This window comes from Schistocerca serialis, chromosome 7 (assembly GCF_023864345.2).
Source record: "Schistocerca serialis cubense isolate TAMUIC-IGC-003099 chromosome 7, iqSchSeri2.2, whole genome shotgun sequence".
In the NCBI taxonomy this organism is placed as follows: domain Eukaryota; kingdom Metazoa; phylum Arthropoda; class Insecta; order Orthoptera; family Acrididae; genus Schistocerca; species Schistocerca serialis.
The window spans coordinates 567,711,792-567,735,521 of NC_064644.1; the positions used below are offsets into that span (position 1 = coordinate 567,711,792).

At 44.1% G+C, this 23,730-nt stretch overlaps 1 protein-coding gene across 2 annotated transcripts in view; it reads left to right on the plus strand.

Moving 5' to 3' along the window:
• Nucleotides 1-23,730, plus strand: part of LOC126412432 (juvenile hormone esterase-like) — a 160,899-nt gene that overhangs the window by 26,599 nt on the left and 110,570 nt on the right. The window contains exon 1 of one of the 2 annotated variants that reach the window (XM_050082026.1): nucleotides 9,015-9,141. The exons of the other annotated variant lie outside the window; for it this stretch is intronic. Coding sequence (XP_049937983.1) covers nucleotides 9,136-9,141 — 6 coding nt within the window. The 5' untranslated portion in view covers nucleotides 9,015-9,135. Of the gene's footprint in view, nucleotides 1-9,014; nucleotides 9,142-23,730 lie in introns of those variants that run through there. 2 annotated transcript variants of the gene reach the window in all.

The window sequence follows — 23,730 nt, forward strand, 5'->3', positions numbered from 1 at the left end:
TACGTTGTCAGTTGGTGTCCCTTTACTACTACATAAAGTAAATATTTTCCAGAGTGCTCTCCCAGGCCGGCCGGTGTGGCAGTGCGGTTCTAGGCGCTTCGGTCTGGAACCGAACGACCGCTACGGTCGCAGGTTCGAATCCTGCCTCGGGCATGGATGTGTGTGCTGTCCTTAGTTAGGTTTATGTGATTCTAAGTTCTAGGGGACTGATGACCTCAGATGTTAAGTCCCATAGTGCTCAGAGCCATTTGAACCATTTTTTGCTCTCCCAGATAAAGTGTCTAAACATGCATCTCACAGCATCCTCTTTACGCATAACGGAAAGTGAAGTAGTGATCAATTGTCAAGTATTTGTCAGCATACAACTACAGTTTGGTCATACACGCAGGTATCACACCTGTGCCCACATAAGTAGCCAGATAATTACGGTTATAATTCAGTCTATTTGCTTTATAAATGTGTATTGTTCAGTTAATTCTATTTCATTATATTCAGCCTGTACGTGCCATACACTGACATAATACGGTGTATCTGCTTATTAAAGAAACTGAAATTGTGATCTCAACGGCAGACTGTAGTGAAAGAATGCCAAAAATTATCCTGGATTTTTCACTCAGACTATTTGTCTTCGATTGACATCATCTGACCTTAACCTATAGCTAAATCCGAGTCGTTCTTTATTTTGACGGAAATGATCTGAGGCACAGTCTGATCTCCATTATTTGTGTCTATGTGGCTCGGCGGGATAGTGTCACACATCTATACCTAAGGTCTCGTATTCAGGCCTCTGTTTTCTGAGATTTGTCACATCGATAACTTCTGGCAATTATTTCAAGTGATTAAATCGCCCTTCTCACACCGCCTTCCGTGCATACTTCTCAAAAATGTTCGCTTTTCTATCGGCCGTTATTCAACTCCACCCCGAATTCTTCTGCAAAACAGTGGCCTTGACAGAAGTTGCCGATTGTGGGTTCGTCCCGTCGGCTACGGGCTGTTAACTGGTAATGAGTGGTTGCAGGAATTCGCTGCCGTCTGCAGTACGATTGTTCCTCGTGCAGAGGCGGCGCCCCTGTCTGGGCGACTCGGATTACGTTCCGCGTCAGTCCGCGCATAGCGCTACCTAATGGGTGCATTGCTTGGAAAAGCTGGCGACTGCAGTGTCTTATGCAACACGAAACAATGTTACTCTCACGTAAGCTGACGCCTTGCGCGATATTAGCCGAAGCGGCCCGGGTTCCTGCTATCCAATAGTATTAACACTCGCCTTCTTTTACATCTGTATCATCGCTCTGTCATGTCCCTCTTTTCAGAAACAATAAGAGGCTATTGAAAATTTCAGTTGCTGTCATTTTGTATCTAATTTGGCCAGCGAATAATACATCGAACATGCTTTATTTATGCATTCCTTTTACCTTCTTACGTCAAGCCTGTCATCCTTAGTACGTTAACGATACAATGTCTGTGTACGGTGGGCACTAATAACGTGGCAGTTTAAAGTGAGGGGTGATCTGGACTATGGTTGGGAACGGCACAGGTCGGGACTGTATTACTTCGTTTATGGCGCTGTCATCTTTCCACAAGTGGCCTGGAGCAGCATCTTTCACTAGTAATCAAAGCGTTATCGGTTTCGGGTTCGAATCCCACAACTACTTACGTTTTCAGTAAAAATCATGAGCAGTGCCGGGCAAAGACTTTCAGCATAAGAAGTCACCCTCGTTCTGCCAACGGCTTTCTCAAAGAGGACAGAGGAATGGACAAAGGATTGCGGGTCTCCGCTTAGGAAACTACCCCTAAAAGGCGGAAGAATCAACAGTGATTAACAGCATGAGGATGCAGAAGGAAATGGAAATCACTTCATTAAAGACACATATAATGCATCTACAACACATGTGGCGTGTAACTGAAAAAGTGTCACGATGATCACTCCACAGTCAGAAGATTCCGGACTAGTCCCCTATCCGGATCTCCGGAACGGATCTGGCAAACGGGACGTGACCATGAGAAAAAGGTTGAATAACCAACGAAAGGGTAACGTTCTAAAAGGCGGGACATGGAAAGTCAGAAGTTTGAACGTGGTAGAGAAGCTAGAATATCTGAAAAGCGAAATACATAGGTTCATTCTAGTTATAGTAGGGGTCAGTAAAGTGAAATGGAAAGAAGACAAGGAATCCTGGTCAGATGAGTATAGGATAATATAAACAGCAACAGAAAATGGCATAACGGGAGTAGGATTCGTTATGAATAGCATGGCAGGGCAAAGAGTGTGTTACTGTGAACAGTTCAGTGTTAGGGTTATTCTTATCAGAAGCGCCAGGAAACCAACACCGACAACTATACTTCAATTATACTTGCCGACGTCGCAAGCTGAAGATGAAGATATAAAGAAAGTATATGACGATACTGATAGGGTAACATGGTACAGAAAGGAAGATGAAAATCTAATAATCATGGAAGACTTGAATGCAGTTGTAGGGAAAGCAGTAGAAGAAAATGCTACAGGAGAAAATGGGCTTGAGTCAAGGAATGAGAGATTATAAAGACTAACTGAGTTCTGTAATAAATTTCAGTTGGTAATAGCGAATACTCTGTTCAAGAATCACAAGAGGAGGAGGTATACTGGGACAAGGCTGGGTGATACGGGAAGATTACAGTTAGATTACATCATGGTCAGACAGAGATTCCGAAATCAGATTTTAAGGCGTACCCAGGACCAGATATAGACTCAGATCACAATGACTTAGTGATGAAGAGTAGGCTGAAGTTTAAGAGTTGAGGCAAGAGGAATCAATACGCAAAGAAGTGGGATAAGGAAGTACTAAGGAATGGCGACAAACGTTTGAACTTCTGTAAGGCTACAGATACAGAAAAAAGGAGTAGATCAGTAGGCAGTACAATTGAAGCGGAATTGACATATCTAAAAAGAGGAATCACAGAAGTTGGAAAGAAAACCGTAGGTACAAAGAAAGTAACTTCGATGAAACCATGGGTAACAGAAGAAATACTTCAATTCATCGGTGAAAGAAAAAAGTACAAAAATGTTCAAGGAAATTCAGGAACACAGTTTCCCTGTACTTCCTATTTATTTCATTCCTCAGCGACTTGTATTTCTAAGGCCAAATGAATGCATGAAAAATGTGGAGAAATCGAAAAAGAAATGATTGTCCGAAGGACTGACTCAGCATATAGGAAGTCAAAACAACCTTCGGTGAAATTAAAAGCAAGGGTGGTAACTTTAAGAGCACAACGCGAATTCCGCTGTTAAATGAAGAGGAGAGAGCACTGAAGGCCTCTATGAGGGGGATGATTTATCTGATGTGACAGAAGAAGAAACAGGAGTCGATTTAGAAGACATAGGGGATCTACTATTACAATCAGAATTTAAGAGACATTTGGAGGACTCAGCATCAAATAAGGCAGAAGGGATAGATAACATTCCACCAGAATTTCTAAAATTCTTGGGGTGATGTAGCAATAAAACGTCAATTCACGTTTGTATGTAGAATGTAGCAGTCCGGCGCCATACCATCCGATTTTCAGAAAATTATAATCCACCCAATTCCGAAGACTGCAAGAACTGACAATAGCTAAACAGCTCGTGCATGGAAGTGGCGTATAAGAATGATATACAGAGGAATGGGAAAGAAAATTGAGGATGTGTTAGGTGGGCATTAGTTTGGCTTTAGGAAACGTAAACGCACCAGAGAGATAATTATGACAATGCTATTGATAATGGAAGCAAGACTAAAGAAAAATCAAGATACGTTCATAGGATTTGTCGACCTGGAAGAAGGTTTAGACAGTGTAAAATGGAGCAAGATGTTGGAAATTCAGAGAAAAAAATGCGGATAAACGACAGGGAGAGGAGGGTAATATACAATATGTGCAACAGCCAAGAGCGAATAATAAGAGTGGACGACCAAGAACGAAGCTCTCGGGTTAAAAACGGTGTAAGACAGGGATGTAGTCTTTCCCCCCTACTGTACATCGAAGAGGCAATGATGGAAATAAAAAAAAGTTTCAGGAGTGGAACTAAAATTCAAGGTGAAAGGATATCAATGTTACTATCCGCTGATGACATTGCCATCCTGGGTGAAAGTGAAGAAGAATTACAGGATCTCCTGAATGAAATGAATAGTCTAATGAGTACAAGTATGGACTGAGAGTAAATCGAAGAGAGACGAAAGTAATGAGAAGTAGCAAGAATGAGGTCAGCGAGAACCTTAACATCAGATGACGTTAAGGAATTCTGCCACTTGGTCAGCAAAATAACCAGTGACTGATGGAGCAAGGAGGACATCAAAAGCAGACTAGCTCTGGCGAAAAGGGGATTCCTGGCCAAGAGAAGTCTACTAGTACCAAACGTAGGCCTTCACTGCAGGAAGAAATTTCTGAGAATGTACGTTTGGAGCCCAGCATTTAATGGTAGTGAAACATGAACTATGAGAAAACCGGAATAGAAGCATTTGAGATGTGGTGCTACAAACGAGTGCTGAAAATTAGGTGGACTGATAAGGTAAGGAATGAGGAAGTTCTGCGCAGAATCGGAGAGGAAAGAAATATGTTTAAAACCCTGACAAGGAGAATGGACAGTATGATAGGACATCTGCTAAGACATGAGGGAATGACTTCCATGGTACTAGAGGGAGCTGTAGAGGACAAAAATTGTAGAAGTATACAGAGATTGATATACATTAAGCAAATAATTGAGGACGTACAAGTGGTCCTCGGGCTTGATTGTAGGAACGAGAGGGCAAAGACTAACAGATTTCAACAATAAATATCAGTTAATAATAGCGAATACTCTGTTCAATCCCACTATAGGAGGAGGTACACGTGGAAAAGGCCGGGAGATATAGGAAGATTCCAATTAGGTTGCATCATGGTAAGACAGAGATTCCGAAACCCTCAGGAACACATATAGACTCAGATCATAATTTAGTAATGATAATGAGTAGGCTGAATTTTAAGAGACTAGTCAGGAGGAATTAATGCGCAAAGAAGTGGGATGAGGAAGTACTATGGAATGAAGAGATACGCTTGAAGTTTTTTGAGGCTATAGACATTGCGACAATGAATGGCTCAGTAGGCAGTTCAGCTGAAGAGGAATGGCCATATCTAGAAAGGGCAGTCACTGCAGTAGAAATGAAAAATGTAGGTACAAGGAAGGTAGCTGCGAAGAAACAGTGGATAACTGAACCGCTCAGTTGACCGACAAGAAATTCAGGAATAGAGAAGCACAAGTCACTGAAGAACGAAATTAGTAGGAAGTGCAGGGATATTAAGGAGAAATGGCTGCAGAAAAAATGGAAAGAAATCGTAAATGAAATAATTGTAGGTACACCATATAGAAAAGTCAAAACAACCTTCCGTGAAATTAGTAGCAAGGGTGGTAACATTTAGAGTGCAACGGGAATTCCACTGTTAAATGCAGAGGAGAGAGCGAAAAGATGGAAAGAGTAAACTGGAGGCCTCTGTCAGGGGGAGGACTTGGCTTATTATGCAGCAGAAGAAGAAATAGGAGTCGATAGGGAAGAGGTAGGGGATGCAGTATTAGAATCATAATTTAAAAGAACTTTGATGGACTTAGCATCAAATAACGCAGAGGGGATAGATAACATTCCATCGGAATTTCTAAAATCGTTGGATAAATGGCAGAAAATGCTTTCATGTTGGTGTGAGTAGGAGGGTGATATCGCTCTGGGTGCACTTTTGGTATCAAATTGATATGCAAAGTAATTACATTGATCAATTAATTAGCCCCACCCAACACGCAGACAGATGACATCATGCGGTTTCCCCAGCTGGCATGTCGGTCCCCTCCCCACCAGTCCCCAATCCCTACCTACCGTATTGGCAAGAATTTTGAATTTTGGTTGAAAATTTAAATAATGACGGGAAATTCAAAATTGTCGGGAATTTCTTTGCTCAAGCGCTGTTCTGTCGTTCCACCCCATCCTCACTGGGAACTGTCGGGAAATTCAAAACGGCAGTGCCCTTTCTGGGACTCGAACACCGCTCCTTGAGGAAGGAAAGCCCAAGTGCATCCCCCAACGCATGGTAACTGTCCAGTGCTGGAGAGGAAAGTTAAGAGGTTAGTGCACTTTACTTATTTTGGTTAGGAAACTGAAGGTTGGTACTAATTACGTAATTAATGATAAAGATCGGTCCTAATTACACAAATATCTGCATAGCGTTAGACAAGTAGCACCTAAAATCGCAATACGGCTCAAAAATTGACGTCGCACAACTGGTGTTATACTGCTGGAAAAAAATTTCACAATACCAGTCGAAACTACTCAGACTCTACATAAGATGATCCCTTCACCTACAAGGCGGTAGGAAAAAGGCTGGGTTGAAAGGTGCTATCTTCATTTTTGGTGGGAATTGTGTCCAGCTGGCGAGATGTTGGTGTTGGACACAGATGAGTTTAATAAGTGTATTACTTGTACCCACACAGCTGAGGACTTTGTGTATCACCGTTTGACGTCAGAGTTCGCTACAGACGCCTCCCGCTGCATTGCTCGACGATCACAGTGCAGCCCAGGAAATCGAAATTAAGGAATGTCCGTACACGCCACTACAACTGATGGAAAATGCTTAAATGTTCTAATTATACATCCGAAATTGTCGTGAAAAAACCAGCACTTGCAATCAACGGGTCATAATGCAGCACATATACTGGGGATTGGGGAAAATCATCGCAGTTACACAACTACCACAAAATACGATCCCAAAAGTTTATACCAGGAGAGAAGGGCGGCAGTTGTACGTAAGTTCGCCTCGATGTGCGATCAGCAACTAACCGACTTAGAGCCATTCTTACCTCCCCGCCCCCCTTCCACCACACCACCTCTTCCCACCGTAGATAGGGATAGAGGCCTGTCCTTTCTTGTCGCTGATGGTCCACGGAGAGATCCGTTTGGAGCAGTGATATAATCTCTCCGGTCTGCGGAAATCAGTCACAGGTGGACGCTTCCATCAATCTATTAAACGTATTTCTCGGAAAGACTGGAACAGCAACGAAATTCCAGAGAATTCTACAGACAAATCTTTCTAATGTCCATTGCCGCCGCTTCTGCGTACAGTCACGTTCTACGGCGACAAACTTTAAGATGATAAATTGCGTCCTACACCGTTCAAGCGTCCTAGGAAGTGGCCGAGCTATCCTCAACACGATGGCGTATATCCAGCGATTGAGCTGCTTATAAACCAACAAGACCGAAGTTGAGAGACTGCTGTTCTGTCTCACAGGAAATTGATGGATTTTATACGTCTTGAAAACGTACGTATCCTCAATCACATTTCCTGCGTTAGTCGTTCTTATTATTAGTAGTAGCGGTTTTTACGGCCTCACTGGGAAACAGAGCGAGGAAAAAACGACATGAATATTTTCGATAGGTGATACATTGAGTTACCACCCACACCCTGCTGCACGATAATGCATACGAAGAAACAGCAACTCCTCACAAGGGAGTAAGCACCACGATAAGTGAGCCAAAGGAGATGTAACAGTCTTATTGCTGTTTACTGTAGCATCATCACGACCATGGTAGCGTTCTTCTTGCATATGGAATTCATAGTCTGACGTCAGGTAGTCGTGGTCATATGTAGGATACTACAGCAATTTCATCGTAACACCACTTACTCACCATCCAGAATGAAATCATACTTCACATCATTTTATTGAGATGAGATTTGTGCGCTTACCACACAGTATAAATCGATAAATATTTTGTGCTGATGCAATTACAATAACAGCATTACTTTTGTCCAACATTCACAACCTATCGCATTTTCATTCTGAAGAAAGTGTATGAACATTTTTCTAACCAGTTTTAAACATCGTTTGGTGCTGCAAAACACTCACACGCCAAAATTACTGACACAAAACCAAAATACATCACCGGTGCTTCGAACTGAGACACGAACTGCCAATCTGAGGCTAATTGGTGGTGGAGGAACGAAAGTGGCGTCACAAAGTTAAAGTTTTATTAACTTTTAATGGTATGGCTGAGAATGGTGTCACTCAGTTGACACCATAGGACTCTGGATGTTTCCACACTCAGCATCAATGATGCCACTCGATTGGGAACTGAGTTGTAGCTACATGTGGAAACCGAACTTAAATTCTCGTTGTTCTATGCTTTCCACGTTGAAGTGCCCTTATCATAGCACATCGGTACATGATGTGTAAATATTAATAATAAGCAAAAAGTGTTGCCGTGAGTAAACACGACTTTCTTTTGTTTCAATCATACATGATTATGCGAAGTTTTACCATCGTCATTGGGTTTATTTTCTGTCGAATAACCGGTACAAATTGTGTAATAGTATATACGCTTTGGCACTGTGGTTATTACATTCAAAACATTTAACAAAATATCAGTACAGTACCTCGCGAGCATATACTGATGTACATATAGCTGTCATCTGTAATGTAGCTGAGATTTTGGTTGTTTCTCCTCTGCGGCTAACAGGGACTGACCGAAAATGGTTTGTCGGCTTCGTGTACAACGATTCTTGTATCTGGCAATCAGTTTCTCTCGGTAGTTTTTAGTGTAGCTGCAAAGTTTGTGCACACACGAGCACGTCGCATTTTGAATAACGTATCAAGAAATGAGTGCTACAGCTGCCTGCAAGGGGCCACTCAGACGTACAATACTTCAGATAGCATTTAAAAGATGAATGAAACTTGTAACGTCTTATCAAAACACAGTAACGCCCTTTGTGCTGCAGCTTACTCAAACAGTTTTCTTCCTGTAAGGCGGACAGAGAGTAAATTTTTTTTTTCCACGGCGTAGTATAAATAGTCATTACGTGTGCCTCACTGTCGCTAATCGATCGACTACGGAGATTCTTTCATCTCCAAAAGTATTGTGGGAAAAAATTATAATTTCTGCAGGAGGACTAAGATTGAACGTAATGGTCTGTACTGCTGAGGTGAACAAGGATACCGGTGTGCCAATCTGCTGCTGCGCCTCGATAGAGATGACGAAGGCCAATGCGAGCCAAGGCACGAGACGAAAAAGACTATCGTATCGTACGAGTAGAGCCGAGTAGTTCTGCCTGGCGCCTTCAGTGGGCGGGTGCACGCTGACGCGACTGGTCGCGGGTTTGTCCTTGTACGGAACGCAGATGCAGGTACGATATCTCTAGTGGCGCGCTGCAGTCTCCCATGTCGTAATTAGAGTCGTCTTTCAATAGGTACACTTTCCTTTCTGAATCTTAGATAGCTTCCTTAACGTTATAAGACTTTATATCGAATTTCCTGAAAAGTCCTAGAAGCGGAGAAATACTAGAATACTTTCACGGCCTCAGACTTTGCGGTGTTTCTGATCTGCAAAGAAACTAATACAGACTTCACAGCTTTGCAGTTGGATGTAAATTCTTTGAGGAGAGCAGACGTGGCTGATTCTGAAGTCGTTCTCTTGAAAGAAGCGTCAGTTTTTGACTCTGGTACCGTCATAGTACCGAACAGCGTCGTATTCTATAAAACTGGCCCGGTTGCATCTCTTTAGCTGCTGCGTACTTACTAAAAGTTTATATCTTAAATCATAAAGATATTTGTAGGTGCAAGAATAAAAGAAACTGATGTAAGTACATAAGGAATGAGCTCTCGCGAACAGTGTCAGCCTTCTTCCTGTTATGCCGAAACGTCGATTCTTTTGGTATTCTAGTATTTTACATGATTACGTTCGTCGTCATCATCATCATCATTTGATTATGCCTTTCAGTGTTCAGTCTGGAGCATAGTCCCCCTTATAAAATTCCTCCATGATCCCCTATTCAGTGCTAACAATGGTGCCTCTTCTGATGTTAAGCCTATTACTTCAAAATCATTCTTAACCGAATGCAGGTACCTTCTCTTTGGTCTGCCCCGACTCCTCCTACCCTCTACTGCTGAAACCATGAGTCTCTTGGGTAACCTTGCTTCTCCCATGTGTGTAACATGACCCCACCATCTAAGCCTGTTCGCCCTGACTGCTACATCTATAGAGTTCATTCCCAGTTTTTCTTTGATTTCCTCATTGTGGACACCCTCCTGCCATTGTTCCCATCTACTAGTACCTGCAATCATCCTAGCTACTTTCATATCCGTAACCTCAACCTTATTGATAAGGTAACCTGAATCCACCCAGCTTTCGCTCCCATACAACAAAGTTGGTCGAAAGATTGCACGGTGCACAGATAATTTAGTCTTGGTACTGACTTCCTTCTTGTAGAAGAGAGTAGATCGTAGCTGAGCGCTCATTGCATTAGCTTTGCTACACCTCGCTTCCAGTTCTTTCACTATGTTGCCATCCTGTGAGAATATGCATCCTAAGTACTTGAAACCGTCCACCTGTTCTAACTTCGTTCCTCCTATTTGGCACTCAATCCGTTTATATCTCTTTCCCACTGACATTACTTTCGTTTTGGAGATGATAATCTTCATACCATAGTCCTTACATTTCTGATCTAGCTCTGAAATATTACTTTGCAAACTTTCAATCGAATCTGTCATCACAACTAAGTCATCCGCATATGCAAGATTGCTTATTTTGTATTCACATATCTTAATCTCACCCAGCCAGTCTATTGTTTTCAACATATGATCCATAAATAATATGAACAACAGTGGAGACAGGTTGCAGCCTTGTCTTACCCCTGAAACTACTCTGAACCATGAACTCAATTTACCGTCAACTCTAACTGCTGCCTGACTATCCATGTAAAGACCTTTAATTGCTTGCAAAAGTTTGCCTCCTATTCCATAATCTCGTAGAACAGACAATAACTTTCTCCTAGGAACCCGATCATATGCCTTTTCTAGATCTATAAAGCATAGATACAATTCCGTATTCCACTCATAACACTTCTCCATTATTTGCCGTAAGCTAAAGATCTGGTCCTGACAACCTCTAAGAGGCCTAAACCCACACTGATTTTCATCCAATTGGTCCTCAACTAATACCCGCACTCTGCTTTCAACATACCTGAGAAGATTTTACCCACGACGCTGATTAAAGAGATACCTCTGTAGTTGTTACATGATTACGTTATTAAAAAATTTTCTCGTGAAATTTTAAATCGGTTACATAAACACAAAGGCTTTTTTTGAAAATATAATCTTTAGTAAGTAGTGAACTTTCTACTTAAGGGGGTATGACGTCAAACGGGCCGACTTGGTGCAGGAGAGGCACCACAGGACATTTTAATTTCCACTGTCTATACTTTTACATGTAAATTCATAAAACTTTATCAACATGACCAGGAAGGATTCAGGATTCACACTCGTAGCAGCGGAAGTTCAAAAACAGAACAAAATAATTTTTTTTACATGTGAAATTTCATTATTTTTCACTTACCATTGGCTGCATTTGTTGCTATAGGTACACTTATCTTCATACGTAAGAGAGACTGTTCGATGAATTTTGCACAGCATACAAACCATACTTACAGGTGTCTGAAACTCTAGAATCTATTTAATTTATGAAAAAAATGAATGAGCTGTTACGTTTTAAACATTAAGTTTAGAAAACAGTCAAATTGTGTAGTTAATTACCACAGTTTTTAATAGATTTGGAAAATTCTAGAGTTTTGTACACCTGTAAGTATGGTTTGTATGCTGTGCAAAATTCATCAAAGAATCTCTCTTACTTGTGAAGAAAAATGTACCTATAGCAACAAATGCAGCCAGTAGTAAGCGAAAAAATGATGAAATTTCACATGTAAAAAAATTTATTTTTTTATGTTTTTGAACTTCGACTGCTATGAATGTGAATCCCGAATCCTTCCTGGTCATGCTGACAAAGCTTTATGAATTTATTAGTAAAAGTATAGATAGTTGAAAATAAAATGTCCTGTGATGCCTCTCCTGATCCAAGTCGGCCCGTTTGACGTCCTACACCCCTTAAGCGGGAAAGCTGAGTGGGGGCAGTGAAAACCACGGCCTTTCAAACAACACACTGGTGACAATCGAAAACCTAGTCTTTTGTGCCGTCATTTTGTGTCTTAAGTTAACACATTAATTACATGCCCCAATGATATTGCTTACCTCCGTGCCTTAAGTCTGTGCTGCAATACGATCCCTTCCTCCCTCTCTCATGAGAATAATTTACAGGTTAGTTTACTAGTTATCTACAGATTTATTAAGGTGATGGAGATTTCCGTATACACGTCCAACGAGCTGGTCCACCGCAGCACCTCCTTAAAAATGTTTGCATTTCCATCAGTGACCGTTTTCCAGATCAGCGGACAGATCGAGGGAGGGGATTAATCAGAGGTAAATCCTTTGCGCTGTCGCCGACTACAGTCGCTGAGCTTACAAGAAGAACTATGTCGCAGCTAAAGGAGTTATGCCTGATTTGCTGCAGTGTGTGTAACATCGAGTTTCCAGTGGAAGTCGTACTGAACTTAGAAAATGTCAGGCAGAAAAGTTATTTTTTTTTTAAGTTTCGCATTCAGTCATGTCTGTTTTGTGATCTGCAAGAATTTCACCTTGCACTAGTTAGCGTTAATGCCTGTCTAGTACTCAGGATATTTCAAAGCTGTCTCTACTTTGCGGCCGAATGCCTTTCAGTCGCCGAAGTCGTTGCTTACTTGAGTGAGGCAAGTCATGCGAGCCGCCTGTCTTTGAACCGGTGCACTGTCGTTAATCCGCAGCGCGGGCGCGGGACCTACCGTGGACTGGTCGGCTGACCTTGCAGTCTCGTTAGGTAGCACGCTGCGCGGTACAATCCCGACGACACTGATCACAGTTACGTTGCTGTATGGGAGCAGTACAGGAGACGCAGTGTGTCAGGATTCAAAATGGCGGAGTACAATTGTGTCTTCGTGGAACTATGGAGCAATTATTGTGCGTAGTAGTCTTCTGAGAAACATGTTTCGCACTTCCAACTCCAGTGTTTTCGTTATGTATCAAATTTAGCCATCACTGATGACTTATCATGTAAATTAAGGGAAAGAAAACAGCAGCTGGTAGTAGAAGTGCGAGTCACATGTCGAATAAAAGGTCTTACATATGCTCATTTTGCTGGATTCAAATTAAAATACGTATAGCCCATACAGGTTAAAGGCAGAATGCCGTATGAAAAGCGGAATGAAGAATCGTTTCTTGTTGCTCCGAAAACTCCTGATGAATAACTACTACTATGCGCTTTGCTAGACGGTAATTCCATGAGAAATAAAACATTTTAATCGAATAAAAATGGGGTTTGTTCGGAAATAGGGGAATGATCCTGTTTTAGATGGACATCCCCCAGATGCAGTCATTTTTCTGAGAATATCTTTGCTAACTTTAAAGTCAGTTCTGTGCGGCTAAAGGGTGTGAAGTTTTTGCAAATCTCGTATCCCCTTATGCAGGGTGTATAATAAGTAATGACGTAAACCCGTACGGCTGAAACTACACGATACTAGAAGCAAACAAATATGAGTAAATATGGGCTCTAAAGGGCTTGTCGTAAGAGCTATGAGCATTTAAACGTCTTCGCCACTGTGAAAGACATCTCTTCTCCTGAACAAGTGCTCTGAAGGTATGCGTTTTAGAGCTCTTTTTTACTTGGGCGTTTTTGCTTCTGCTATTGGGTACTTTTAGTAGAATGCGTTTAAGCCGTTAATTATGATACAACCTGTATTGCTTATGACAGTGCAGGAACTGCCACGTAATAGAACGTTTACGCATATCATCAGTGGAATTATGATTGTCAGCACTTTCAAAACTTCATTTTAACGTCTCATATTCACTCCGGCATTGATTACCTCCTTCTATACCTTGCACACCAAATACTTTCTCACTTCAACGTCGTGAAATATCGCTCATCCACATTCTCGAGCATGACTGTTGCTTATTGTTCACTCTAATTGCCCATAAATTTGCCAATACTGATAACAAGTTGCCACGGTTGCATGCTGCCGTTGGGCTGTACTTGTCAGACAAAAATAAAAGCCTTTGGCTTCCTGACAGGCAACTGCATTATGGTATGGCGTTTCTTACTAAAGAATCTCAGAAAAACGGGAAGAATTCCCTTTTAGGAGAAGCCAACTGGCTAATAATTCAGAGGAAGATCAGTCGTCGCAGGGTGGGGATGTGTGGGATGGGGGTGTGTATGGGAGGCAGGGGTGGACAATTGCGAAGCCTGGTCCCACTTGATGTGCTTCATTATCGAAAAGGGCTGCACATACTTGCAGAGCCAGCGTCAACACTCCTTTCGAAGAGTTGTCTAAGTTTGAATGCGAGCCCTTACTTAACGGTTTGAAGAAGTCGAACATAATTTTGTAATTAAAGGGCGTTTTCAACATACAGTTGCACCGTAAAGACATCTGCTCAAATTTTCAATTATTGCGGCACACATTCGGCGTTTGCGGTAATAGCAAAAAATGGTTCAAATGGCTCTGAGCACTATGGGACTTAACTTCTGAGGTCATCAGTCCCATAGAACTTAGAACTACTTAAACCCAACTAACCTAAGGACATCACACACATCCATGCACGAGGCAGGATTCGAACCTGCGACCGGGGCGGTCGCGCGGTTCCAGACTCTAGCGCTTAGAACCGCTTGGCCACTCCGGCCGGCCGGTAATAGCATTTCACAATAATTTCAACTTGCTATCCTATCTTTTGAAATCCTTGAAACGTCACCATGATAGTGAAATTCTACGATAACAGTCGACTGGGAGTAGACTGCGACTTTCCAGATGCGCTTAACAGCTTAACCACTGTAAAAATGTTGTCGCCAGATTTCAGATACAACCGACACCGTGTCACATACGTCGGCTACATCAGTGCTTTCTTATTATCTCGTCCTTATTACAATGTTGTGCGGTAACATTACACAATGCGTCAACAGACGAAACCCGTCGTCTGCGAAGTGTAAACATGGCTTTAAAGACATATGATTCGAACTGTTTGCATACTGTTGATGGCCACTGGCTGGTATTTTGACCTTGATTACATAAAGTATAGAGGAAGATGCATTCCAGTTTTTGCTGGGTAATTCAAAGATTTCTGAGAACCGGACACTAGGTTGACCCACTCTTGCATTACCTAGTAACGTGGCCTATAGTTACACTACCTCGAAATGCTTATCAATTCTAGGTGTCTGTGACATATGATAATTGTTGTGTACATAGTTCCGCGTAGTCAGCGCGCACACAACTTTCCCAATAGAGCGCGCCCCGCTAAGCACAACAGCGCAGGCGCAGCGCTCGTCCGTCTCCGCACTACGAGATGGTGCTGTCATAGAGACGGACCAAATTCTGCTTCCGCCGATCCGCGTATTAATATGTAACGCAGCCAATGAGATTGCTGCTAAAGTAGAACCTTTTCTCCTCGCGGATCACACTCGCGCAGTGATACCTGAACGCTCGAGGTATTATGACGAGCGTACAGACCTCCGATTACTCAGTCTGCATTTGTCTGCACCAGTCTGCATTAGTGTGCATTTGTCTGTACCAGTCAATAGTCAAGCCATGAAGATAAATGAATAGACACTTTGTCAAGTATCAGAGATATGTGAGAATAAGATTAACGTACCAAGACCAAAGGAACTTCAGATTGTCAATTGTAAATAGCATCCAGAATCAAGTTAAGTAAGGTTTATGATTGTTATTATTTTTAATAAATGTGTGTGAAAATTAATCAAGTTCTGTTTAAAGTTGGTCACCGTCAATCTGCTACTCTAAGCGTGCAAGTGGCATTTCTATCGTCTGACCTAACGGCAGAAGATAAACACACCACGGTAAGACCACGAGACATATTGCTGACACTCGCCTACTTCTTTAGAGCGACAAGTTAAATAATCTGATGGTGTGTGTACCGAAGGTCTTACAGTACGCACACCACGATAATACAAATGGTTACAAACCTTAAACAAATGCCCACATTTCGGATAAAGTCAGGTCGTGGTAGTTCTGCTTCGGCAGATACTCAAAAGCGCGCTCATAAACCATATACAGTTCGCAGATCGATTGCCTACTAGTGGCAGCTAGACCGATAAGCTTGTTTGTGAGCTGGCCAGACAGACAACAGAGTAAAGAATTATGTAAATACAGAACAGTTTCTGCTGTCTCAAATGTGTCACACACGCTGGTTGTTCTTCCAGACAAGTGACTGGGTGTAACGGAGGAACCTGCATGAACGCGGGCAGCTAGCAGCGTGAACTAGGGCAGTGTTGCCTAGCAAGCCGGCCTGCCAGTTGCGAAACGTCGTCGCTGCAGGACGGACATGGTCAGCAAAATGTACAAATAGTCCTCTGTCATTCCTGGACTATGCTCTGTTTTCTCTGACGCCATATTTGTGGCGGTTACATGCTGAAAAATGCCAGCCGGCTGTGGGTGTTCAGTATGTGCTAAGTTTCGGTTCCACGAACTTTATACTGTAGGAGCCTGTTTAGTTGTCATCACTTACATAGCATTACCCAAATTGGTTTTTGGGGCAGCCTGTCTAGTGTTCAGTAATTTCAAATACTTGGAATTAGAATCGTCTTTTTGTTTCCTTTCATAGGGATCTTCTCACTACTCTTGAACTCTTTTTAATATCGAAGTGCCCATGACACTAGAGTGAAGTGCGTAATGGTTGAGACAGGGACCTCGTATTCATCAGGACCGGGATTCAGATCTCTGCTTGTCTAACCTTATTCATGTTCCTCGCAGTTTCCATTAACACAAGGATATGGGAACAGTTTCGTCCTAATAGGCGACATCCCATTATCCTCCTCTGTCCTCCAACCTTCATTTGTTTCTGCCAAAGCTGATCAAACTATCTTTTCCATTTAGCGGCGCTCCTAAAATGTGTTGATGAAAATCTGAAAGGTACATCTTTGTGAGTCAGCGATATCTGTTCTGTTGCATCAACAAATGACATAGCGGTTAACGTGCAGCAGACAAACTGCCTTTAGAAGCGATAGTACGTGATAGGTTCCGCAATACATTTATGTTTTGCATCAGTACCTTTGTATCTGTATGAAGTAAGTGTTTCCGGTAACTGGATGTACGCCGCGTGGGATTAGCCGAGCGGTTTAAGGAGCTGCGGTAATGGACTGTGCGGCTGGTCCCGGCGGAGGTTCGAGTCCTCCCTCGGGCATGGATGTGTGTGTTTGTCCTTAGTACAATTTAGGTTAAGTAGTGTATAAGCTTAGGGACTGATGACCTTAGCAGTTAATTCCCGTAAGATTTCACACACACACGCACACACACACACACACACACACACACACACAACACACGCATGTACAGTGTGTTTCACAGGTCGCATTACAGGCTTGTAGCGACTGTATAAAGGATTCAGTAGGACGAGTTTCAATGACGATTCCATGTTCGGGAACTTACCGTTCGTGAGTAAGATAAGTCTGAAGATGAAATCACTTTCGTATCTCCCGCTTCACGGCACGGCACGCACACAGCGGAGGCGACCAGCTCTGACCTATGTGTGTTGGCAGTGCTGCAGGTGTTCGTCTCTGGTTCTCTTCTACGTGACGGAGGACGTCCTCTTCAGTGGCGAACGTGCGCTGCCAGGTTCCTCGCCACAGTTGTTGTTAGTCACACGAAAGTGCTATGTGATGTCATAATTAGAACATGGACTGACGAAAGCACACTCTTACTGGTTCGTATGAGTAGCCTGAAGCGAGAGATTTGAAAATTATCTGATCTGCAAACTTATGTTTTATATCCAAATGGTACCATAAAACACCACACAAAGTGAGAGATCCAATACATGGCCTTTCTGACAAGGGAAACTCCGCATCATATTTCACTCAGATTTGGTGGTAAACTGGACCATTGGACAGCCCTCCAAAGACTGAACACAGATCGAGCATGTATACAGAAAGAAGGTGCACTGGATTGTGGAAAAAAAAAGAAGCAAAATAAATAGTAAATGGCCCAAATTAAATATGTGCAATATCGAGCCACAGTGGAGACAGCTGTGTCGTGGCTCAGTGGTCACAGTGTTAGACTGTGAATGGGAATATCCGGGTCCTGATCTCCCCCGTGGCCCCCCTTTCTCTTTTCTTTTTTTCACAAAATTACGAACTGTCCGTCCAATCATTGACATGTCTGTTCACTGTGTTCAGATTTGTGTATGTGTCGTGGTGTAATTGCCCTTTCCTCCTATTTGTTCTACTCATGTACCACATGTTATGCCTCGTGCGTTCCGTTCTGGAAGTTTGACTCTTCAATTCCTTTGTTGTAACGCAGTTCACACCCGTTTATATGTTGTTTTCAATCCTGTGACAGATATATATGTGGCATCTCCACTTGCGACGGTAATACACTCCTGGAAATTGAAATAAGAACACCGTGAATTCATTGTCCCAGGAAGGGGAAACTTTATTGACTCATTCCTGGGGTCAGATACATCACATGATCACACTGACAGAACCACAGGCACATAGACACAGGCAACAGAGCATGCACAATGTCGGCACTAGTACAGTGTATATCCACCTTTCGCAGCAATGCAGGCTGCTATTCTCACATGGAGACGATCGTAGAGATGCTGAATGTAGTCCTGTGGAACGGCTTGCCATGCCATTTCCACCTGGCGCCTCAGTTGGACCAGCGTTCGTGCTGGACGTGCCGACCGCGTGAGACGACGCTTCATCCAGTCCCAAACATGCTCAATGGGGGACAGATCCGGAGATCTTGCTGGCCAGGGTAGTTGACGTACACCTTCTAGAGCACGTTGGGTGGCACGGGATACATGCGGACGTGCATTGTCCTGTTGGAACAGCAAGTTCCCTTGCCGGTCTAGGAATGGTAGAACGATGGGTTCGATGACGGTTTGGATGTACCGTGCACTATTCAGTGTCCCCTCGACGATCACCAGTGGTGTACGGCCAGTGTAGGAGATCGCTCCCCACACCATGATGCCGGGTGTTGGCCCTGTGTGCCTCGGTCGTATGCAGTCCTGATTGTGGCGCTCACCTGCACGGTGCCAAACACGCATACGACCATCATTGGCACCAAGGCAGAAGCGACTCTCATCGCTGAAGACGACACGTCTCCATTCGTCCCTCCACTCACGCCTGTCGCGACACCACTGGAGGCGGGCTGCACGATGTTGGGGCGTGAGCGGAAGACGGCCTAACGGTGTGCGGGACCGTAGCCCAGCTTCATGGAGATGGTTGCGAATGGTCCTCGCCGATACCCCAGGAGCAACAGTGTCCCTAATTTGCTGGGAAGTGGCGGTGCGGTCCCCTACGGCACTGCGTAGGATCCTACGGTCTTGGCGTGCACCCGTGCGTCGCTACGGTCCGGTCCCAGGTCGACGGGCACGTGCACCTTCCGCCGACCACTGGCGACAACATCGATGTACTGTGGAGACCTCACGCCCCACGTGTAGAGCAATTCGGCGGTACGTCCACCCGGCCTCCCGCATGCCCTCTATACGCCCTCGCTCAAAGTCCGTCAACTGCACATACGGTTCACGTCCACGCTGTCGCGGCATGCTACCAGTGTTAAAGACTGCGATGGAGCTCCGTATGCCACGGCAAACTGGCTGACACTGACGGCGGCGGTGCACAAATGCTGCGCAGCTAGCGCCATTCGACGGCCAACACCGCGGTTCCTGGTGTGTCCGCTGTGCCGTGCGTGTGATCATTGCTTGTACAGCCCTCTCGCAGTGTCCGGAGCAAGTATGGTGGGTCTGACACACCGGTGTCAATGTGTTCTTTTTTCCATTTCCAGGAGTGTATATTCTTACCAAGTGACTGATATTCTGTGATGAACAATGAGAGCAGCCGAGAGCCGCATAGACCTCTCACAGAGTTGAAAATAGCAAATAAACGGCTATGAACTACGTTACAGTGAAAGAATTCAAGAGTCAAAACTTCCAAAACGGAATTCAAGAGGCATAACATGTGGTACAAGTGTAGAATAAATAGGAATCCCTTCGTTACATGTCGCTGTTGCAAACGGACATTACGCCATGACACATACAGAAAGTTGAATACAGTAATGAGACACATCAGTGACCGGATGGACAGTTCATAATTCTGAGAAAAAAAAATGTAAATCTGGACCGTTCACTCTTTCTATTTTACTTCTTTTTTCCACAGTCCAGTACACCTTCTTCCTGTTCTCATGCTCGATTTCTGTTCAGTTTCTGATGGACTATCCACTGGGCCAATTTACAACTAAATCTGACGGGGGGTGCGATGGGGAGTTTCCTTCGTGAGCAACACGTGGATCCCAGAATGGGCATTTGAAATTGTCAACGTGTCATTCGAAAACGTACTTGTGTTTGCATCGGAAAATAAATTAAATAAATACAACAAACTCCCAATTAACCAAATTATCCTACTTGGGAATTTTTCGTGCACAATCCCGTGTTTTTTTGGAGAAAAAACTATGAACGAAGCCTGAAGTATACTGTTATAATTAGAAATGCAGATTTCTGGCTGTGAAGACGTAGATGACGAAACCATCCGCGAGTGTTTGAGTAGCGATGCCTGCGAACCGGGTTTTTAGCAGCTGGGTGATGTGGTTGTAGTGAACGAAGTGTGCTGGGTAGAGGAAGAGAACGAGCGTATCGAGTAACCAGAAGTGTGTTGGTGTGTTGTGAGACTATGCAGGACTAAAGTCGTTTAACTGTACCGCTGTTTGACTATCCGGAAAATAATAACCGTTGTTAGGAAAAATAGCATAAAACAAAAACATTGGATGATTATTTCCTGAAAGTGAACTGGAAGTAACCTATGTAATGCAGTTACAAGCGAATCACGTGTAAGTAAGTAAGAGGGGCTTTCAAATATAACATGCTCGGTAGATACGGTAAATAGCAATGTCCAGCAATAGCATGTGCATTTTGAGTTACCCGTGTTTTTCTGTTAACACTCTGCATTCCAAGCGGGGTACTGCAGCATCCCAAAATAACTAATTTATTATTTGTGGCTGTTTGAAATGATTTATTCTTACAGACTATCTGCCATTGTTGAACAATCCCATTGAACACTAGCATTGTTGGGTTTTAAGTAAATTTCTTCATGTAATAAATAATAGTTGAAATTTTATTACGGTCCTTTGGTACCACGCTTCAGACAAGGAAACACACACATATATAAATGCACATTGTAGCAAGTTATATTGGTACAAGTGTGAAATGAGTGTTTGAAATTTTAACGCATGTTGTGTGTTCAGTCAAATATTTTTCTCTGTTGGTCATTACCTTCCGTTCTGTTGCTATAGCATGTTGTGTTGTGAAACGAAAAGGTTTAAATGTTCAAATGTGTGCGAATTCGTAAGGGACCAAACTGCTGACGTCATCGGTTCCTAGACTTACACAGTACTTAAACAAACTTACACTAACTTATGCTATGAACAACACACACACTCGCGCCCGAGGGAGGACTAGAACTTCCGACGCGAGGGGCCGCGCGAAACGAACAGGTCGAAAAAGCTAAGGTTACAGAAGAAATATACACTCCTGGAAATTGAAATAAGAACACCGTGAATTCATTGTCCCAGGAAGGGGAAACTTTATTGACACATTCCTGGGGTAAGATACATTACATGATCACACTGACAGAACCACAGGCACATAGACACAGGCAACAGAGCATGCACAATGTCGGCACTAGTACAGTGTATATCCACCTTTCGCAGCAATGCAGGCTGCTATTCTCCCATGGAGACGATCGTAGAGATGCTGGATGTAGTCCTGTGGAACGGCTTGCCATGCCATTTCCACCTGGCGCCCCAGTTGGACCAGCGTTCGTGCTGGACGTGCAGACCGCGTGAGACGACGCTTCATCCAGTCCCAAACATGCTCAATGGGGGACAGATCCGGAGATCTTGCTGGCCAGGGTAGTTGACTTACACCTTCTAGAGCATGTTGGGTGGCACGGGATACATGCGGACGTGCATTGTCCTGTTGGAACAGCAAGTTCCCTTGCCGGTCTAGGAATGGTAGAACGATGGGTTCGATGACGGTTTGGATGTACCGTGCACTATTCAGTGTCCCCTCGACGATCACCAGTGGTGTACGGCCAGTGTAGGAGATCGCTCCCCACACCATGATGCCGGGTGTTGGCCCTGTGTGCCTCGGTCGTATGCAGTCCTGATTGTGGCGCTCACCTGCACGGCGCCAAACACGCATACGACCATCATTGGCACCAAGGCAGAAGCGACTCTCATCGCTGAAGCCGACACGTCTCCATTCGTCCCTCCATTCACGCCTGTCGCGACACCACTGGAGGCGGGCTGCACGATGTTGGGGCGTGAGCGGAAGACGGCCTAACGGTGTGCGGGACCGTAGCCCAGCTTCATGGAGACGGTTGCGAATGGTCCTCGCCGATACCCCAGGAGCAACAGTGTCCCTAATTTGCTGGGAAGTGGCGGTGCGGTCCCCTACGGCACTGCGTAGGATCCTACGGTCTTGGCGTGCATCCGTGCGTCGCTGCGGTCCGGTCCCAGGTCGACGGGCACGTGCACCTTCCGCCGACCACTGGCGACAACATCGATGTACTGTGGAGACCTCACGCCCCACGTGTTGAGCAATTCGGCGGTACGTCCACCCGGCCTCCCGCATGCCCACTATACGCCCTCGCTCAAAGTCCGTCAACTGCACATACGGTTCACGTCCACGCTGTCGCGGCATGCTACCAGTGTTAAAGACTGCGATGGAGCTCCGTATGCCACGGCAAACTGGCTGACACTGACGGCGGCGGTGCACAAATGCTGCGCAGCTAGCGCCATTCGACGGCCAACACCGCGGTTCCTGGTGTGTCCGCTGTGCCGTGCGTGTGATCATTGCTTGTACAGCCCTCTCGCAGTGTCAGGAGCAAGTATGGTGGGTCTGACACACCGGTGTCAGTGTGTTCTTTTTTCCATTTCCAGGAGTGTACTAGGATTGGAACTTTAATAGTGGCAACTATTTATTTACAGCTCGTACAAAATAGATACATGCTTCAAAGTTTTACTGACCTTCAAAGTAGTCACCAGCATTGTGTCTAACGCATTGACAGCGATGTGTAACTCGTAGGATACTCTTAGCAGTGCCAGTTGTGTTGACAGTTCGAGTGGCGCGGTCTATTGCCCGACGAATTTGTAGCAGTTCAGGAGCGAATGCCGTGAAGTGTTTCCTTCAGTTTAGAAATCGGGTTGAGCTTACGAGGGCTTAAGTCAGGGGAGTGCAGCAGGTGGTATAGCACTTAGCAGCCCCATCAGTCAAACAAATCAGTAACAGCTTGCACTGTACGTGCCTGAGCAATGTCCTGCAAAATGATGATCAGGTCCTACAGAAAGTGTCATCACTTCTGTCTCTATGTTGTTCATTTTTAGAACACAACCTACGACCAGTTTAGAGACGGAAGTGATGACACTTTCTGCAGGACCTGACCATCATTTTGCAGGACATTGCTCAGGCACGTACAGTGCAAAGCTGTTACTGATTTGTTTGACTGATGGGGCCGCTAAGTGCTATACTATCTACTGCACTCTCCTGACTTCTCATAAGTTCAACTCGATTTCTAAACTGAAGGAAACACTTCACGGCATTCGCTTCAGAAGTGCTACAAATTCGCCGGCAATAGACCGCGCCGCTCGAACTGTCAACACAACTGGCACTGCTAAGAGTATCCTACGACTTCCACATCGCTGGCAACAAGTTATACACAATGCTGGTGACTACTTTGAAAGTCAGTAAAACTTTGAAACAAGTATCTATTTTGTACGAGCTGTAAATAAATAGTTGCCACTATTAAAGTTCCAACCCTCGTCCTTTACACAGTGAATGAGATCTAGAAGAAGTAA